Source organism: Geotrypetes seraphini, chromosome 11 (genome assembly GCF_902459505.1).
Source record: "Geotrypetes seraphini chromosome 11, aGeoSer1.1, whole genome shotgun sequence".
Lineage (NCBI taxonomy): Eukaryota > Metazoa > Chordata > Amphibia > Gymnophiona > Dermophiidae > Geotrypetes > Geotrypetes seraphini.
This window is the reverse complement of record NC_047094.1, coordinates 32,385,034-32,403,736: the sequence shown is the minus strand read 5'-3', so window position 1 is coordinate 32,403,736 and position 18,703 is coordinate 32,385,034. Positions and strand designations below refer to the sequence as shown.

At 41.4% G+C, this 18,703-nt stretch overlaps 1 protein-coding gene across 3 annotated transcripts in view; it reads right to left on the bottom strand.

Moving 5' to 3' along the window:
• SNX29 (sorting nexin 29) overlaps window positions 1-18,703 on the bottom strand; it is a 407,218-nt gene that overhangs the window by 355,869 nt on the left and 32,646 nt on the right. For all 3 annotated transcript variants that reach the window (XR_004536445.1, XM_033914223.1, XM_033914221.1), the window contains exons 8-9: window positions 14,141-14,501; window positions 13,176-13,288 (exon numbers count right to left, since the gene is read on the bottom strand). Coding sequence is in view for 2 of the 3 variants with exons in the window: in XM_033914223.1 (XP_033770114.1) it covers window positions 13,176-13,288; window positions 14,141-14,501 (474 nt within the window). In the remaining variant the exon portion in view is untranslated. The remainder of the gene's footprint in view (window positions 1-13,175; window positions 13,289-14,140; window positions 14,502-18,703) is intronic.

The following is an 18,703-nucleotide window of genomic DNA, read 5'->3' as shown; positions in this document are numbered from 1 at the left end:
ATATCTGGATGGATCATCAATCAGTAGATACTTTTGTATGTCACCTCTATAAAACTAGAAACCTAAGCCCTTAGAGCATAAAAGCACTTTCAGAAGATGCATACATAGATGTTAAACAGAACTCCTAACACTACAGACTACCGTAGTACACATGACAGCAAGGATTTCCAACAAGATTAGATAGGCTTGAGGGTTTTTTTTTAATATAGTTTTATCATCACACATGGCACGATAGGGGGCTATAATATGCCTGTCCTCAGTTTTAATGGTCCTGGTTAGACCAGGAAATGGAACAACTCACTCAAAGACAAACAACAGCAAGTGGTGGATAGGGGAATCAGCTCAGACACACAGCTCTATTCCTTAACTGCCAGGCTATACAGGAGACAAATAATCAAACATTACCTAAGAGGCATCACTGTTGTGAAGGCCAAAAGACTGAACATAACATGAGCAAAATAAAAATCCACATTACTAGGGAGAAATTGTGTCTTACTTATCATTTCAAAATCACTGAGCTTTGGAACAACCTTACCTCCCCTCTTCGGAACTTGAGCTCTCTCCAAGTTTTCCGCAAACATCTGAAAACCTGGCTTTTCTCAAATATGTAAGTCTCCCTCCAACTTGGGAATCAAGGATACTCTTATATCTTGGCATCCCAAGTCCTCTAAATTTTCTTCACACTTCTATCTCTAACCCTCTGTTGTAGTTCCTATTTCTTCTACTGTAAACCGCGCCGAGCTCTACGAATGTGGAGATGATGCGGTATACAAACCTAAGGATTAGATTAGATTAGATTAGATCATTTTCTTTTCTTTAGTCAGTGACATTATTCTGAACCAATGGGTATTATCCCTTCCTGCTAGCAGGTGGTAGTAGAGAAAACTGAATTCTGCCAGAGAACATCATCTGAATAAGCTATGGCGCCTCTCTGGAACAATCCAGTATGCATCTGCCCAAGCCTCACCAAATCTACTACATTTCTTTGAAGGGGTAAATAAACATGTGGATAAAGGTGAACCGATCAATAATGTGTATTTGGATTTTCAAAAGGCATTTGACAAAGCATCTCATGAAAGACTTCTGAGGAAATTACCTCCTATCCCATGACTGAAAGAGAAACCAGAGTAGGGCTAAATGGTTAATATTCTCAATTGAGAAGGATAAATAGGGGGGCGTGGCTTTGGAGCGGACGAAGATGGCTGGGTAATGGAGTAGCTCTGTGAAGGCAAGCTAACTGACAGATAATATAGTCAGGAAAAATTTCAAATTTCGCTCTGAAAAGTGAATTGGAGATTGATTATGGCTTCGGGTAAGCAAAATAAAAATTTGACAGCGGGAAGCAGCTCAGGAAGTGTGAAGCGGTCAAAACTTGATACGGCTTCCCCGCTGTCAGTTCCGTTGCCGCCGGAGGATGTAGAAAATAAAGACATAATGAAGGAAATCCAGGCGGTAAAAGAAATAGTTTTAGAATGTGCTAAAAGTATAAAAGAAGTAAAGGAAGAGATGGTGTGTTTGTCAAATAAACTGCAAGTGATGGAATTGAAAGTGGACCAAATAGAGAAAAGAGTGGAAAAGTGTGAGGAGGAAAGTGTACAGCATAAGGAACACAGTAAAGAAATTGAAGCGCTGAAAAGGGAGCTGGAAGATTTATCTAATAGGGAACGAAGGAGCAATTTAAGGGTGCTTGGGGTCCCGGAAGGAATTGAACAGTCAGATCCGATTGGATTTTTGCTCAATTTTTTGCCAAAGGTGCTCCCGATAAAAAAATAAATTTCCGTTGGAAATCGAACGCGCGCACAGGGTCCCAACGAAATTGACAAGCAGCCAGAAAGGACCACGTCCACTGATTTTTAAGCTACTGAGATATCAGCAGGTAGCTGAAATAATTAAATTGGCCAAAGATAATAAAAATTTTAAATGTCAGGACTCTAAGATTTACATCGTTCCTGACTTTGCTAGAGCAACGGCACAAAAGAGGAAGCAGTTATTGGACCTGAGACCACAGCTGAGAAGTCTGGGAGCTAGATATGGTCTCATATACCCGGCAATTATGCGGGTCACTTATAAGAATAAAACTTTGAATTTTGAATCTGCAGCAAAACTTAAGGAGTTTCTGGAGCAGTGTGAATCACCAATGGCTACTTAAGAGGAGATCTGGATGAAAGTATTTACTTTCTTGGTTGTAATGTTTATTTTTGTTTGAGAAATTCATATGTTTAGAAAAGTTGGTGGGATTCTGAGGGAAGGACTGCAGTTGGATTCAAAAACATTCCACATTCCATCTTGTCAGGAGGCAAATGGAATGTAGCCTGTAAGAGTATATGAGATGCAATATTACAGACTTTTTAAAGGACAGTGGTTGAATAGACGGACTGAACTGACTTGCTGATTGGAAAGACAGACTGAGGAAATGTTGGAGGATTTTCTAAACAGTTTGAAGGAGATAAGTTATATATGATACTGAGAATGAGAAAGTATATTCTACAAGCAAGAGGACATTAATTAGAATGGATCTGCAAGCAAGATGTGTGTTGGAATGTGACTTTGTATGCCTTATAATTTTTAATTGAAAAAAAAAGGGGAAGTCTGCTGTGACGTATGGAATAATGACATTGTAATGGAAAATCCATTAATGCAGCAGAGGATTTATTAAAGATGGTTCTGATATATAGTTGGCCTGGCATTAAAATAAAAATGACAGATATTGTGGTGGTCAATAATAAAGAAACAGGGATTATATATGTATGAGGTAAAGGATTTTTGATTGACACCATAAGTCTGAAATCGTGGCCACTGCAAATCTTTATGAAAAATAGTTTGAAGAGGAGATTTTATATGGACCAAAGGATTTGGATCTTCTTATCTTTGCAAACTTGGATTTTCAGATTAAATAAAAAATAAAAGAGAACAACTGCAGATAGTGGATGAGGAAATGTGTGTTTGCTTGTCAACTATTCGGTCACATTTTCAGTTAATTTGTACTAAAAAACAGGATCATCCAACACATTGATTAACAATTCTAAATTTCTATCTACAGTGGAACCTCGGTTTGCGAGTAACCCAGTTTGCGAGTGTTTTGCAAGACGAGCACAACACTCAGCAAACCTTTGACTCGCAAACCGAGCACTGCCCCAATAAACGTGCACTTGCAGTCCAGGAAGCGCCGCTTCAGGGGATTCCTCTTCCATCTTCCGGCCAGCCTTCCACATCGGGTGCCTTCCGCAGGTTGGAGGACCTCTGTCTGGGCCTGCGCGGCCGGGTGCCGTCCCGCCTGCGTGTTGCGTGTGGCGCGCACAGCGTCAATCATCGGCGTTGTGCGTGTCATGCATGGCATGCAGGTGGGGCGGTGCTCAGCTGCATGGGCTCGAGTGGGGGCTCCCCAGTATGCGGGGGCATCCGACGTGGAGGGCTGGCCGGCGGATGGAGGAGGCATCCCTTTGAAGCGGCACTGTGGAGTTCTCCAGCAGCTGGCGGACATTAGAGGCATCCCCCCCCCCACGAAGCGGCATTGTGGGGTTCTTCTTCGGATGACGGACGGAGGAGGCGGACGGAGGAGAAGGCGCTGCAGCACTCGGCACCCGACAGGTACAGACCCCAGGTTCTGGAACGAATCTTCGGTGTTCTGTTTAGCATGCCACAAAAAGCATTTGCTCCGTTTAGTATGCCAGAACTTTCAAAGTTTGAGAAACTCAGCTAGAACAAAAGGTTCTCAACCAAATCCTTGGGACACATCTATTCCATCAAGTTTTCAGGTACCAACAATGAATATGCACGAGATAGCAATCCATACAATTGTGGATATTTTGAAAATCTGACTGGCTGGGTGAGTCCCAAGGACTGAATTGAGAATTCTTGAGCTAGAGAAAAGTTTGTCTTTTTGTAGATGAAACAAAGATCTACAACATAGTGGAAACTTTGGAGGGAACAGACAATGTGAAAAATGATCTACACAAATTGGAATACTGCTTGAATATTCGTTAGGTAAGTTTTAATGGAAGAAATGCAGAATAATGCATTTAGGATACAGAAATCCAAAGAAGTTGTATCTGATTGCAGTGGTGAAAGAAGGGAGCAAGGCTAATATTCAGACAAGGAGAAAGACCTTGGGGTAATAAATGTTTGATGATTTCAATGTAATGAAACAACAGAAACATAGAAATATGATGGACGATAAAGGCCAAATGGCCCATCCAGTCTGCCCATCCGCAGTAACCATTATCTCTTCTTCTCTCTGAGAGATCCCACGTGCCTATCCCAGGCTTCTTGAATTCCATGCAGCTACTATCCTTTCTGTAAAAAAGTATTTCCTTAGATTCGTCCTGAGCTTAACTTCATCCTATACCCTCTCATTCCAGAGCTTCCCTTCAAATTAAAGGAGATTCGACTCATGCACATTTATGCCACATAGGTATTTAAACGTCTCTATCATATCTCCCCTCTCCCGCCTTTCCTCCAAAGTATACAGATTGAGATCTTTAAGCCTGTCTCCATATGCCTTATGATGAAGACCACATACCATTTTAGTATCCTTCCTCTGGACCTACTCCATCCTTTTTATTTCTTTTTGAAGGTGTGGCCTCCAAAATTGTACACAATATTTTAAATGAGGTCTCACCAGAGTCTTATACATGGGCATCAATACCTCTTTTTTTCCTACTTGCCATACCTCTCCCTAAATACCAGGCCTGCACAATTCAAAAATGATCTGGGACCAAAACAAAGTTGGAAAATGTAGCGAGGGCCTCAGATAGTGGCATGCATAGAGGCCTTCCAGACAGGCCCAGAGATGCCAGCAGGGAAGAGGGAAGGAAAGGAGAGACACTGGCGGCGGCTGATTGCCTATAGCAGTGTTTCTCAACTACTTCAGGCTAAGTACCCCCAACCACAGAACTCCCAAGCTCTACCCTAAATCCATCCAAGCTCTGCCCCAGATACTGCCCCCTTTACTAATTGCAATTTTTTTCTTTCATTTTTCATATACACACAGCAAATATAAATTCTCAAAACTGACACATTTCGATCACTAAATTTAAAATAAAATCATTTTTCTTACCTTTGTTGTCTGGTGATTTAATTAGTTTCTGGTTGGACTTCCTTCTGACTGTGCATCCAATATTTCTTCCCTTGTTTCTGCCTCCTGCATGCTTCCTCTCCTCCAGACCTCATTTCCTTCCCCAACAAACATCTCTTTCCGTCCCTCCATAAGTCCAAATTTTTATTTCTCTCTCCCCCCCCCCCTTTCTTTCTCTCTCCCTGCTGCCCCCAAGCGGAACTTCCTCTCCGATGTCATAATTGACGTTGGGGGGAAAGGGAAGGCTTGTGGGCCCGGCGCTTGTGGACTACAGTTGCTGCACATGCCTTGGTGTTTCTGCGTCGGGGTAGTAGGGAGAAATCTTGGGCTCTCAAAACGGGACAGGAGCAAGAGCCAGGCCACAGTGAGAGCCGTTTTAGGCTGCATGCAGCCTGGGGGGCCATATATTGTACAGGGCTGCTATACACCCTAGCATCCTTCTAGCTTTCGCCATCACCTTTTCAAGCTGCTTGGTAAACATGTACAATCACACCAAAGTCTCACTCCTCTGTCGTGCACACAAGTTCTTCACTCCCTAAACTGTATCTTTCCTTTCAGTTTTTGCAGCCCAAATGCATGGCCTTGCATTTCTTAGCATTACATTTAAGCTGCCAAATTTCAGACCATTCTTCAAGCTTCGCTAGGTCTTTCCTCATGTTATTCACACCATCTGGGCTCATTAAAAAAAGTAAAGGTTCTAGACTTTTTTTTTTTTTAAACTAACTTTGTTCGGATGGGAGATTACGTCAAGGAATTGTTATCTGGATGGGAACGTCTGGAAGGAGTAGAAATGCAGTGGGCAAAATTGAAAGGAGTTATTGTAAAAGCAACAAACCTTTCTGTGAGGCAAGTAAGTAAAAGAAGAAAAGAAGGCCACTTTGCTTCTCAATATGATGACATGGTGGCCAAAGCTGAAACACCACCATATAGCCCGAGCACTGTATGCAGTGAGGTTTAGTGGCAGCTCTCACTGCAGCGTAGAGGTAATTTTCATGATTGTTATAACCCCAACTACCTTACTGGTCATACTGGGTTATTTGCTACGTTACTATACAGTTCAACTACAGATACCTTATTGTATTTTGATTTTTTTTTTTTTTTTTTTGCAATTACTTTCACCCTTTCTGCATGTATGCAAAAGGATTAGTTACAGTGAAAATTGTAAAAGCACAGCTGGCTTTTGTAGCTACACAATGAAAAATAGAAGTAAGTTCTTACTACTGAAAAACATAGGTATCTATTAGGCAACTATATGGCTGGCACACAGTCTATATTGTTCTCTTGGTAAACTCAAAAATGCTTACATGTATCACCATACATCTACAAATACTGTAGTTGAATACATAGCCAAATTAAAGAGCTCTGAAAACCAGAGCGCCTGAAGATTAAAACCAAGTATTCTTGCATACACTAGAGGGCAGTCCATCCATGCTATTTAGTGATTTTATCATCTGAATAGTACAGCTAATACAGTTTCCCATTGGTGGTTTTCAACCAGTCTAGATGACTTTTTTTTTTTTTTTCTTGAAAACTGCAACCTCACTTTAGCAATTGTAAGTAATACTCAAAAGTCTGCTGCATAGTATACATAGCGATCTATATAGTTTCCATCTGACCGCAGAATGCTCAATCAATATCATAGGTCCTAAAACAATCTTTTCTTTTGTTTTAGAAAAGCTTTTTCATTGCCTATTAAAGTAAGGGATCATTGCCTATTAAAGTAAGGGATCAACAATCGGAGGATAAGAAACAGGAAATACAAGACCTTCAACAAGATTTGACAGCAATCCTGGAAACATCAGATAAAGATTTGGCTAAACCAGCAACTCTTTTGCTATCTGTGGCGTTGTTGCCGGACAAGGATTGGATACTAAAGATGTTTTTTAGGAACAAGAATAAAGAGTTTTTGGGTTTGAAAATTCAAATGTTTCCAGACGTTAGTAGAGAAACTCAGAACCGCAGGCGTCAGTTTCTTATGATGAAAGCAGGAGTTACACAGCTGGGTGGTATTTTCTTTTTACGTTTTCCATGTAAATACATAATAAGGTACCGAGATAATAAATATGTGTTTTTTGAACCATCTCAACTTACAGCTTTCCTGACACTGAAACGTCTGGAAAAAGAAGGAACAACAGCAACTACAATAACAACAATGCAATAGTAACAACAAATTGGATTTGATAATAGAATAATTCCTCAAGCCAGGCACACGATACTGTTTCTTTTGTATAGAATTAATAAATTGATTTCCTTAAGTTCATTCATATAAATCTTGGATCACATTATAGAGGACTTGAGATTGTTCGATTAGAATTTTTCAATACTACGTAAACGATTTCTTATTATTTTATGTTTGATCTGACAATCTTTCTGTACAAAATGTTTTGATTTTGTTAAATATCTTAAAATGATAAATAAAGAATTTAAAAAAAAAAAAAAAAAAGCTTTTTCATTAAAGATCACAACCTGTCCATAGATCCAATACAAAGATTGTGAGGTATTTGGGGGGGGGGTTGTTTGCTTTTTAACTTCACTCTACTTCAGGTATTATCTAAAGATCATGTACGTAGATCTTCTTCTCTATTATTAATGACATATGCCTAGCAGATAATAACCCATGATTTTAAATAGCTACTCAGAAGAAAGAAGACTCATCTATACCATTTCAGTATTCATCTTCTGTGGGAAATGTCCACTATGGAACTTAGAAATTCACCATGTGTTCAATCAATATCATCCCTCATATAAGCCTATGCAAATTTGATCCATAACGCAACAATGTAGAATCTCTGAAACTATGACCAGCAATGATACATTGTTATACCAAACTTGCTTGAGTGTTGGACATATTGAAATTATTCTTATTCCATCAGCCTGATTCTACAAGGATGCTTGGTCCTGCTGTGTCCCAAACAGAGTGCTGAACGAATGAACAATGCAAGACAGAATCTCTTCTGAGGAATAAAGCTTTTGTTTGGTCTTTGTCTAGAGTTTCTCCAATGAGAAAAAGAAACTGATTTGTTGAAGTTTGAGGAACCCCCGAAGAACTGCAGCTAGGGTATAGCTATGTCCCATAACTAATCTACATCATCTTGGATGGGTCTGCTAGCAACCAATCGTTGAGGTAAGAGAAAATTAGAAAACTGTTTCTTTGAGTGAACTGCTGAACCCTGAGAAGTGATGAAAGGCTGAATAGAAGTACTTTGTATTGATAAGTGTAAGTGGCATTTCCTCTACAAAAGGTTAACATCAGTAAAAGGTGCAGCTGCCAACTTTGTACAGATATCTTCTCTAAGACCTGATGCCTTTAATCACACAAGGTGTCTTGATAGCAACAGCAGAGAGCTTAAAGTTATGTCAGGCATCATACGTTAATTGAATGAGGTAAGTACCACATTCATCAGCTTCTGCCAGGTGTGAAATGAATTTAGTTAGGGCTATATTCACTAAGCAAACCGATCGTGTACCAATCGTTTTGCGACCACTTAACTATCAAATTTCCCTCTGGCCTGATTCACTTACCTCTCCTGCGATCCGCTTGGAATCCTTGCATGCAAATGAGGTGAAACGCATGCAAATTCGACAGCGACCTGATTCACTACATCAAATTTCCGATCCAGCTGGGCTGGCCGATCACCTGAAGAAGCGACTGCTGAGGACCAGTTGAAAACGTCTCTCCGACTGGAAGTCCTGCTCTCTGCCCTGCAATCTCTCCTGCCTGCTCGCCCAAAATGCTGCCCTGCTCTGCCCTGCTATCTCTTCTGCTCGCCCTCATGCCGCCCTGCTCTTCCCCTGCCACATTGCCATTCTCCTACCCTTCCCCGAAGCTCCTGCCCTTCCCTGCCTAGCGAGCCCGTGGTTTTAACCCGCGAGTTTAAAGCGGGTTAAAACCACGGGCTCCATTTATCTTTTTGTGAGGGCGGCAGCTGGCAAGAGCGGGACCAGCTTTTAGGAGCCACGCGGGTTGGGGTCAGTGGAGGTGGTGGCGTTTCCCCGAAGTCAAAAGTTTAAAAAAAAGGATTGAGTCTCGGATAGTAGCAGCTATGACCTTCCAGCGTTCAGTATTAGGCCCATCCTACCTGCGTGTGGTGACTGGAGATCGCTGCGGGGAGATCGTTGCTGGAGACGGGACCAGTGGAGGCATGGTTGATCACTACTGGTGGTTGCCTAGGATGGGGCGGCATCTGCTTTCTCACTGAGGAGGAGCTAGTGGTGTCTCCGGATCCGTGGAGTGGGACCGTGCCATGGACTCCTCCTCCCGGTTGTCCGATAGAGGCAGAGTGCTGTATTCTTCGGAAGCTGCCCATGAGCATCCACCGCCCACCAAGAGCAGTGCGGCCCGGTGCTGGATTGTTCTATATCTGTGCATCATCTGCCTGGAAGCGATGAGTCAGGGCTCCAGCATCTGGAAAGCCCGAGTGATATCTGTCCCATCTGGACTTTTGCCTTTGGGATTATTTAATATATGCTGAGGCAACAGAGCTGTCAGGAAACTGGACTTCTGCCAGACTTTATTTAATTTTGTTTTTCAATTTCTTCTTCCTGTTTATGAATTATTTTAAATTTTATTCCATTGTTTTTATCCCTATTGTTTTTATTTTATTAACTGAATTCTATTGTTTAACAGTTCCTCCCTTCTATTGGCGCAGTGGTTGGAGCTACAGCCTCAGCACCCTGGGGTTGTGGGTTCAAACCATGCGCTGCTCCTTGTGACCCTGGGCAAGTCGCTCAGTCCTCCATAGCCCGAGGTACGTTAGATAGATTGTGAGCCCACCGGGACAGATAGAGAAAATGCTTGAGTACCTGATTGTAAAACCGCTTAGATAACCTTGATAGGCAGTATATAAAAACCTAATAAACTTGAAACATCACCATTGGTCAAGGGAGTCCGACATTCTGGTATGGCAAGTACATGCCACAAAGAGGCCATCAGAGCCACCTTGATTCCCAAGGCCTCTGTTATCCTCAAAAAAATCTACCCTATGATCCTGTGCAACCTTTAAAATGATACAATGTTCCCCCGGTCATTTGCGGTTCACTGTCCGCTGTCCCAGTCATTCGTGATATTCTCCAACTGGGACTTCCTGTGCTAAAGTCGAGCTTCACCAATCAGGAGCTGCGTGTCAAAGCAGCTCCTGATTGGTAAAGCCTGACTTTAGTGCAGGAAGAGGCAGCCGGAGCATACCACGAGTGATTTCCTTCACTCGCCAGCATTCCAGCTGCCCTATCCTGCCTCTCCTGCCTCCCCAGGCGATAAAACGTATTTGCAGTTTTTTGATATTCACAGGGGTTCCTGGAACCCTCGTGAATATCAGGGGAGAACTGTACCTCCCTCATTCGGAAGGGAAGTACACTTGGTAGCCTGTGCTACCAAGGAATCTACTTTACACTGAATAAACAGCTGCTGAAATTCGGGAGCCACGGGATACAACTTTGTCATCATCCTAGCAATCTGCAAGGAGCCCTCCGGGGTCTCCCAATACTCCATGACTAGCAAAGTAATGTCAGGATGTGATGGGGATAAAATGCAGACCGAGTCTTAGAACCACTCATAACAGAGCACTGTGTAGTCAAGGTCTGCAGAGTTTACAGATTTAATTCCTGCAGGGAATCTGTAATAACTTCTAGCAATGCTGTCAGCTTTAAGAGGCGATGTACTGACAGGTCCTCCCCTTAATCAAGTGCCACCATCATCTCCAAACAAGTGGCCTCAGCTTGAGAACTCAAATCTCCTAAAAATGAAGATTCACTCTTGTGTAATAAAGGCATGGATTCCGATCCCCAGTCTGCCCAGTCCTTCTCTAACTGGTTTTCTGGTTGCAAATTGGCCAGACCTTCTTGCGCAATCATAGGTGAACCTTCCATGGACACAAACAGACTGACAATTTAAATAAGCTTTCCATATAAGACTCACAAAATCAAGGGTAAAGCCCCAGTGGAAAGCCCAGAGAACCACTTCAGGGACTCACCTTGTTGTCTCTTGGGCTCTTCGGCGTCCACGTGTTTGCATTTCACCAAATCACTCTCCAAGAGCTCTGGGAAGGATTCCCTCCATTGCAAACAAGCCCCCTGTGACTCCCAAGCCCTAGAGGTACTAGAGAGGGCTAAGCCCGAGGCCTCCTCCCCCCACATGCACCATGGCACATGAACGCTCCTCAGCCAACCATCCAACGCAAACCTGGCATGATACAGGGGTAGAAAGGTCTGAGGAGTCCATAATAATCAATTTTAAGTAAAATTAAGAGGCAGATAAGAGGCTTTTTAATCAAAATCAGGAAATCCAGGATGGCTGCCGCAGTAGCATTTTTGGCGCCAAAAAACGGCCTGGGAAAGCAACAACACATTACAAAAATTCAGGGATGTGGGGGGCCCTATATCTAGCCCCAGAAACCACCAAAATTGTCTTTTAGAGACTCTCCAGATTTTCCCATATGCTGCAATGGCCTTACTTACTGTGCGGTGCTGGTGTTATAGCCTGCTTCAGCTCTCACTGCAGCTGGATAGTGGAGAAGACCCTTGTCTTATTTTCAGCTAGATTTAGGAGAATAATTTTTCCAGTGAAAATTCTACTTAATTCAGGAGCTTAAAAGTTAAGCTCCCAAATTTAGGCCTGTCATTCATTTGCCTAGATTTATTAGTCTATTAATAATAATAATAACTTTATTTTTATATTCCGCCATACCACAAACAGTTCTAAGCGGTTTACAAGGGAAGAGACTGTATACAGACAGTGACATTACAGCGAACTTTCAAATTTACATTGGCTTGTTAAGTTTAGACAGGTTTATCTGGATGTGTATTGGGAGTACATCAGGTTGAGGTGGGGGTCAGAAAAATTTGTCAAATAGATAGGTTTTTATTGACTTTCTAAACATTTGGTACGAGAGTGTATTTGAGATGAAGTTGGATAGACATCTGTTCCATTTGCCTGCTTGGGAAGATAATGTTCTGTCGACGTATTACTGAAAAGCAGTCCTAAGCATCTAACTTCTTTTCAGGTTTCAGGTTTATTTAAAAATTTGATATACCACCTTATCAGAATTCAAAGCGGATTTACATAATATAAAAACAAAGTATAAAAAGGACGTACGATAAAAATAAATTACAAATGATGCTACAAACATTCGAACGCACTGACAAACATTAACTTACCGATACAGGATGGAAAAGGGCAGAAATACAATTTGTATAAAGAAAAGAGGGGGAGAAGGACCAAAACAAAAAGAAGGGGAACAATAAAATAAATAGTCTAGTATTTTGTAAAATAGGCTAAAAATGATTAAAAAATGGCAAGGAACTGATTTCCATTACAGTCCTTAGAAGGACTATTATACACCGAAAGCATCTTTAAAAAGAAAGGCCTTCAAGCTGTGCTCCTAAATTTAAGAAATCAGTGAAAATTAGGCCATTTAAAAACAGTGGTTTTAGTTCTGGCCAAAACAGAATCCACAACCAAAATTTGCCATTCTGTTTCGGTCGGATCCAGAACCAAAACTGAAAGAGATACTTCATGGGTCTTTCTGGGCCAGTCATTGCCACATCTCCTCCCCCTATCTTGGTCAGCCACCCAATCCCAAACCACCCCCTCCACCTTTCCTTCACCCAAAGGTCCTTATCAGGCCTACTTTTGCTTTGCTGTTGGGCATGGCTTCCTCTAGGCAAGAACGATTGGGTTCCTTAGCAAAATGGCTATGCAGACTGCCACAGGAGGTCCTGGCAGACATTTTGACATTTAAAGCAACATAAGCAGGAGAAATTGACCACCAGGCTATTTAAAGGTAGGCATGGGAAAAGCTTTCGAGTGGTGAAAGAGGGAGTTGGGGCTGGATAACCAGGGGGTCCAGAAGAACCTGCTCTCTTCTGAGAGGGGGAATGGCATCAGAGAGTTTTAGTTTCAGCCGAAAATGCACAAGCATTTTTGGTCAAAACCCAAATCCAGATTTGGGTTTTGACCAAATGCCGAAACCAAAACTCAATATGCCTCTATAGCCAATTTATGAGTATAACTCTTAAAGTTTGGAATATAAATGCTTTGAATATTGGACCCAGATACTGATTAAGATAGAGAGCCTTTAGATACCATCTGAAATGCATTACCTACCAGACTGGGAGTAAGTGCTAGCCATACTGACAGGGAAGAGTATATCTGCATTGTCATTCAAAACCTGTAGTGAAGTCCAGTTCTCTGTATTGCACATGGTGTCTTCAAATGGCCTGAATTAAGATAAAAACATTAATGAACATAGCTAACCAAATACATGTGTAAGTAAGAATCACCACAAAATTTGGCATCTTGCTACAAAAAAATAAGGATACCTCAGAGAATTCTTTACAAGTTGTGTAAGTATTTACTTTGGTCCAGTAAAGGATAGAACAACCAGCAAAAATCTAAGGATGCTACTAAGAAAGAAGAAAATCAAGAATGCAAAACCCCTCTTTTCACATTAAGCACAGCCAAACCTGGAGATGGTTCAATTTATTATACATAGGTAGCTCTAGGTAGTTCTTATATAAACAAAAGAAGTATAAATGACTAATCATGACAAAAACTTTATATACCATATACTGCTCAATCTGCCAATCCAGCTAACCAAGTCCAATCTTGTCAAACATATGCTTTAGTGTCTGCTGTGTAAAAAGTTAACAAAAATATTTAAGTAAACAAATGAACCCTTCAAGGGATCCTTATGCGTAGTGATATTGCTACAAGGATCTTGTGCTCTTGTTCTCAGTCCTCCAACACCATGCATATCATTAGAAACAAAGCTTTAAACACATCCTTTATTATGGAATTCACTACTATTAAGTATATGTGCAGAGTAAAAGTTCTTGATATTTAAAAAATGTGAAAGCATATTTGATTAGTTGAGTGTTCCTTGGTTGTTCTAATGTCTTTGATTATGTATATTCTGTGTTATTTGCTCTGAAATTAAAACAATTTACTGTATTATATTCATTTTAATAATTAATGGCATAGACACTGTCCTAAATCAATTAAAATAATGAGTGAATGTACAATGATACAGTACAAAAGACAAGAAAGATGATTTGCCCCAAATGACTTACTGTTCTGAAGATTCTCTGAGGACTCTGACATCTTTGTTTCCCACAGTCTTTCCATATGTATCATCCTCGTCTATATCTTCATCATCAATACTTTTTAAGTCTAATATTCGGTAACCAAAGTCTCCATTGAGACACAAAGAGTCACTCTTATATAGACTGAAGTTACTCTCACTTTCATATGAGTTCCGTGCAATAGGGATCGCAGAGGTAGGGATAACAGTTGATATCTTATCAGAATTCTCTTCCGAGCTCTCCTTAGTCATGGTCTCCACCGAATCATGATCGTCAACTTTCTCGTTATCATCAAATGAGATAATGTTCGACACCTTTTTCTTTTTCCGATCCTTTCTACATTTTAAATCTACAAACCAACCCCCACCAAAAAAAAAAACAATGTACACACTAAGAAAATAAAAAAAGGAGTGACTTTCAAAAATAGGAGAAATTTTAAATAAATTTATTAGGGTTTAGATTTCTGGAAATCACAAATCATACTGTATAAAATTATCTCCATACAGTAAACACTAATCACAACTAAGATATGCATCTACCATTTGACTATAACATCTGTACTAATAATGAGCATTCAGACTATGGTTATAACAAAAAGCAAGAGAACCAATTCAATTAAGAAAATTTAAAAAATATCTTGCAAGATTTGAACGGATCATTGCTACTGGCAGCTAAACATCACAGGTTCAAAATGTTTGCTAAGTACAGTGTAATTTATACTTAAGACAGCATATCTTAACATAAGTACATGCATATGAAGATGGTGAAGGCAAAAATAACAACAAGAATTCAAGTAAAAATCAGTTAATTGTGGAAGATCCTTACTTGTGAAGTGAATGGAAAAATAAGGTCGACGATCTTACCACTGGGATTAGCATGGATGTTAGAGTGACTGTGTACCTTCTTGCAAGTGTATAGGAGGCAAAGGTCACCAATCCTAGATCATATCTGTGTTCTATACTCCCAACATGGTAGAATGGGGAAAATTAACCAGACCTCAAATCTGCAATTGAAGTGAGTGGCAGACCATGCAACCCATCTTTTACTTGATTTATCTCACTTTTCATTGGTAGCTCAAGGTGCATTACATTCAGGCACAGTAAGCATTTCCCTTTTCTCAGAAAATCTACAAATCCAAGTTTATTCCTAAGGTGACAGAGGGTAAAATAGTAAGTAGCCCAAAGTCATAGGAAATACTGGTGGGAAAAAGAAGTTAAACATTGGCTTCCTGGCTATCAGCCTGTTATTCTAACCACTAAGCTTCTTCTCAGTGGCGTACCAAGGGGGGGCGGTCCACCCCAGGTGCAGACCATGAAGGAGTGTTCCTGGGGTCAGCATTATGGTCCAGGAACTTTGCTGCTTTGCCGGCGTCGGGCTTTCCTCTTTTTTTTTTAATTCAGTTTTTATTAAACTCATTTACATACTGCATGCCTCAGGATACAGCTATTTCAAACATTTGTATTACATCCAATAATTATATAATCATGTACTTTAGGAAAAAAATTATTTAGAACTAGATCCCCTATAAGCCCACTAATCAATAGGGGGAGAAAATTAGGAAAAGGCCTTCTTATTTTAAGATTAAACAAAGAAAAATTTACAAACAAATTGATGACATCGCAACTGAATTTACCTTATAGAGCCTTCCTCTTTAAATTATTCTCCAGTTTCTTCCTTTGGACCCTCAGCCTAGACCTGTATCTTACGCTTATTTTCAAGAAATGCCCTCAATTGTTTGGGATCAAAGAAAAGATATCTATTTGATTCAAATACAATTAAGCATTTCCAAGGAAAACATAAAAAGAAATAGGCTCCCAGGGATAACACCTGGGGGCGCAACATCAAAAACTGCTTCCTTTTTTCCTGCGTCTCCACACAGATATCAGGAAAAACCCAAACTTTTCCTCCCAAAAACAATTTATCTTTATTCCGAAAAAACAGTCTCATCACCCAGTCTTTATCGGACTCAAAAACAAATGTCACCAGGAGTGTAGATCTTATACTCTCTTCTTCAATAGATGTTTCCAACAACTGAGTGACATTCTAACTGTCCATGGATAATTCTCCCTGGACTTGAGCTTCTCATTTTCTCCCCGGCACAAAGTAAACTCGAGAAAATGGAGGCACTGCTTCCTTTGGGACTCCCAGAACTTCCATCAGATATCTCTTAAGCAGTTCAATGGGAGCTATATTCTTAGATTGAGGAAAGTTGACAAAGTGTAGATTTAACCTTCTGGTGTAATTCTCCATTTTACTACTCAATCCCACTAACCCCTGACCATAAGCCAGTGCAATAGATTTACTTTCCTTCAGATCTTTTTGAGCTTCCTCCATTTTCCTTTCCAATTCAAAGTTTTTAGCTTCCTGGGTGATAATTCTGGTCTTAACATCTTGCAAATGAATTATCCATCAAAGTTTTGTTACCAACCACAATCTTCTCCAAGTGTGCAACAGCATCCCAGATGGAATCCAAAGTGGCATGTGAAGGTTTTACCTTAGGTACAATTCTATGCTCACCAGTATTCTATTGTTGACCAAATTCCACAGCCCTGGAACTTCCTTGGGGCCATGAACCTCCCACAGCTCCTTCGGACTCCAAGGGGAGCTCAACCTCAGATCCTATACTGGTCTCCTGCATACCAGCGTCTCCTCTCATGCTCTGAAGCCTCCCTCCTGGCGAAGAGTTTTCTGCAGCACTTCTCTCTCCCTGCGGGCTCATCAACGGCTCGGCGTTTGTCTCCATGCCTGGATCCTCGGGCGGAAGTCTTTCTCCCAGGCTCAGTGTAGTATCCAGAGCAGGAAGGGCCGCCTTCTCGCCAGCACCCATTCCAGGGAACATTGCCATGGGGATAAGAAATCGTTCAATAGAGGAAAGGGGTTTAGGAGAGGACTCAGAAGGGCAAGTCCTAACTTTCCCCTTCCTCTTACCCATCGTAGCCGCAATTTCAATAGCGATATCACTTAAGAAAAAAGTTCCCAAACTCGGAACCCCACAGCGTCTGATCAGTTAAGACGTCATCTTGGATTTTTCTCCTTCGTCGGGCTTTCCTCTTTGCCAGGTCCTGGCTTCGCAGAAGCAGGAAATAGGCAGGACTGGCAGGAAATAGGTTCGACACCGGCAAAGCAGCGAGTTAAGACTGCAGACAAAAAAAGAATTCACATACCTCTGGGCCTGCCTTCAAAAGCAGCAGCAGCGGTGGCTGACCACTGGAGGCAGAACTCTGAACAGGTTTCTTGTTGCCTGGTCGCCAGGGCCTTCCCTCTGCCACATCACTGATGACATTTCTGATGATGCAGCAGAGAGGAGCCCTAGTGAAACAGGCCACAAACAGCCTGTTTAGTGCTGCTTCTAACAGTCGTCCACCACTACTGTTGCTACTGCCGTTTGGAAGTCTGAAAAAATGTCTTTTTTTTTTTTAGCCCATCCTTCCAAAGGAGCTCAGAATGGGTTATAAATCAGGTACTCAAACATTTTCCCTATCTGTCCTGGTGGGCTCACAGTCTATCTAATGTACCTCAGTAATCTCATGGTGGGTATGTTGGTCAGGTCCGGAGGTGCTGCACAGGGGGATGGGAGGGAAGAAAAGAAAACTGCTACACAGAGAAATTAGAAGAAGGGATGGAAAGCTGCTGCACAAGGGGGGGAGAGAGAGAGAGTAGAGAGGAAGAACTGTTGAACATGGGCTGGAAAAGAGGAAGGGAGATGCAACAAAGATGTAGAAACGGGTGAAGGAGAAATCCTACATTTGATGGGAGGGAGATATGCATGGAGAAGAGAAAAGGAAAAATATTGGACATAGGGTGGAGGGCAGGGAGAGATGCTACATGGGAAAGAGAGAATGTTGAACATGATAATGGAGGGGAGAAAGGGAGAGATGCTGCATGGAGGGGAATAGAGAGGTTTGACCCACGGAACAAGGCAGAGAGAGAGACAGTGGGGAAAAAAACAGAAATGTTGGATATGGCAATGGAAGGGAAGGTTCAGAGAAGGAAGATGGATTGTGAGCATGGAGAAAGAAGAAAATGTCAAATGGGCAAGAGACCCTGGTGAGCGAGTTAACAGAAGACTAACAGAAACCAGAGCCTGGGACCAACATGATTTGAATAATAAAGTGACCAGACAACACAAGGTAGAAAAAAAATAATTTTATTTTCTATTTTGTGATTACAAAATGCCAGATTTGAAATGTGAATCCTACCAGAGCTGGTGTTAACAGCAAGCATGAGCTAGGACCTAACAGGCCCCCCCGCCCCCCTTTTTACAAACCATAGTGCAGTTTTTAATGCCAACTGTACCAGTAAAAGCTCCGACACTCATAGGAATTCTATGAGCGTTGGAGCTGTTACTGCTGCAACCATCATTAAAAACTGCACTACGATTTTGTAAAAAGGGGGGGGGGGGGTGAGAGAGGAAAAGTCTTTTTTGTTTATTTTGTTTACACCTCAGAGCCAGCATGGGGTTGGAGAGGTTGTAACCCTGTATAATGTTATTTTGTAACACTGTGAATGTAACCATAACCCATTCTGAGCTCTCTTGGGAGGACAGGCTAT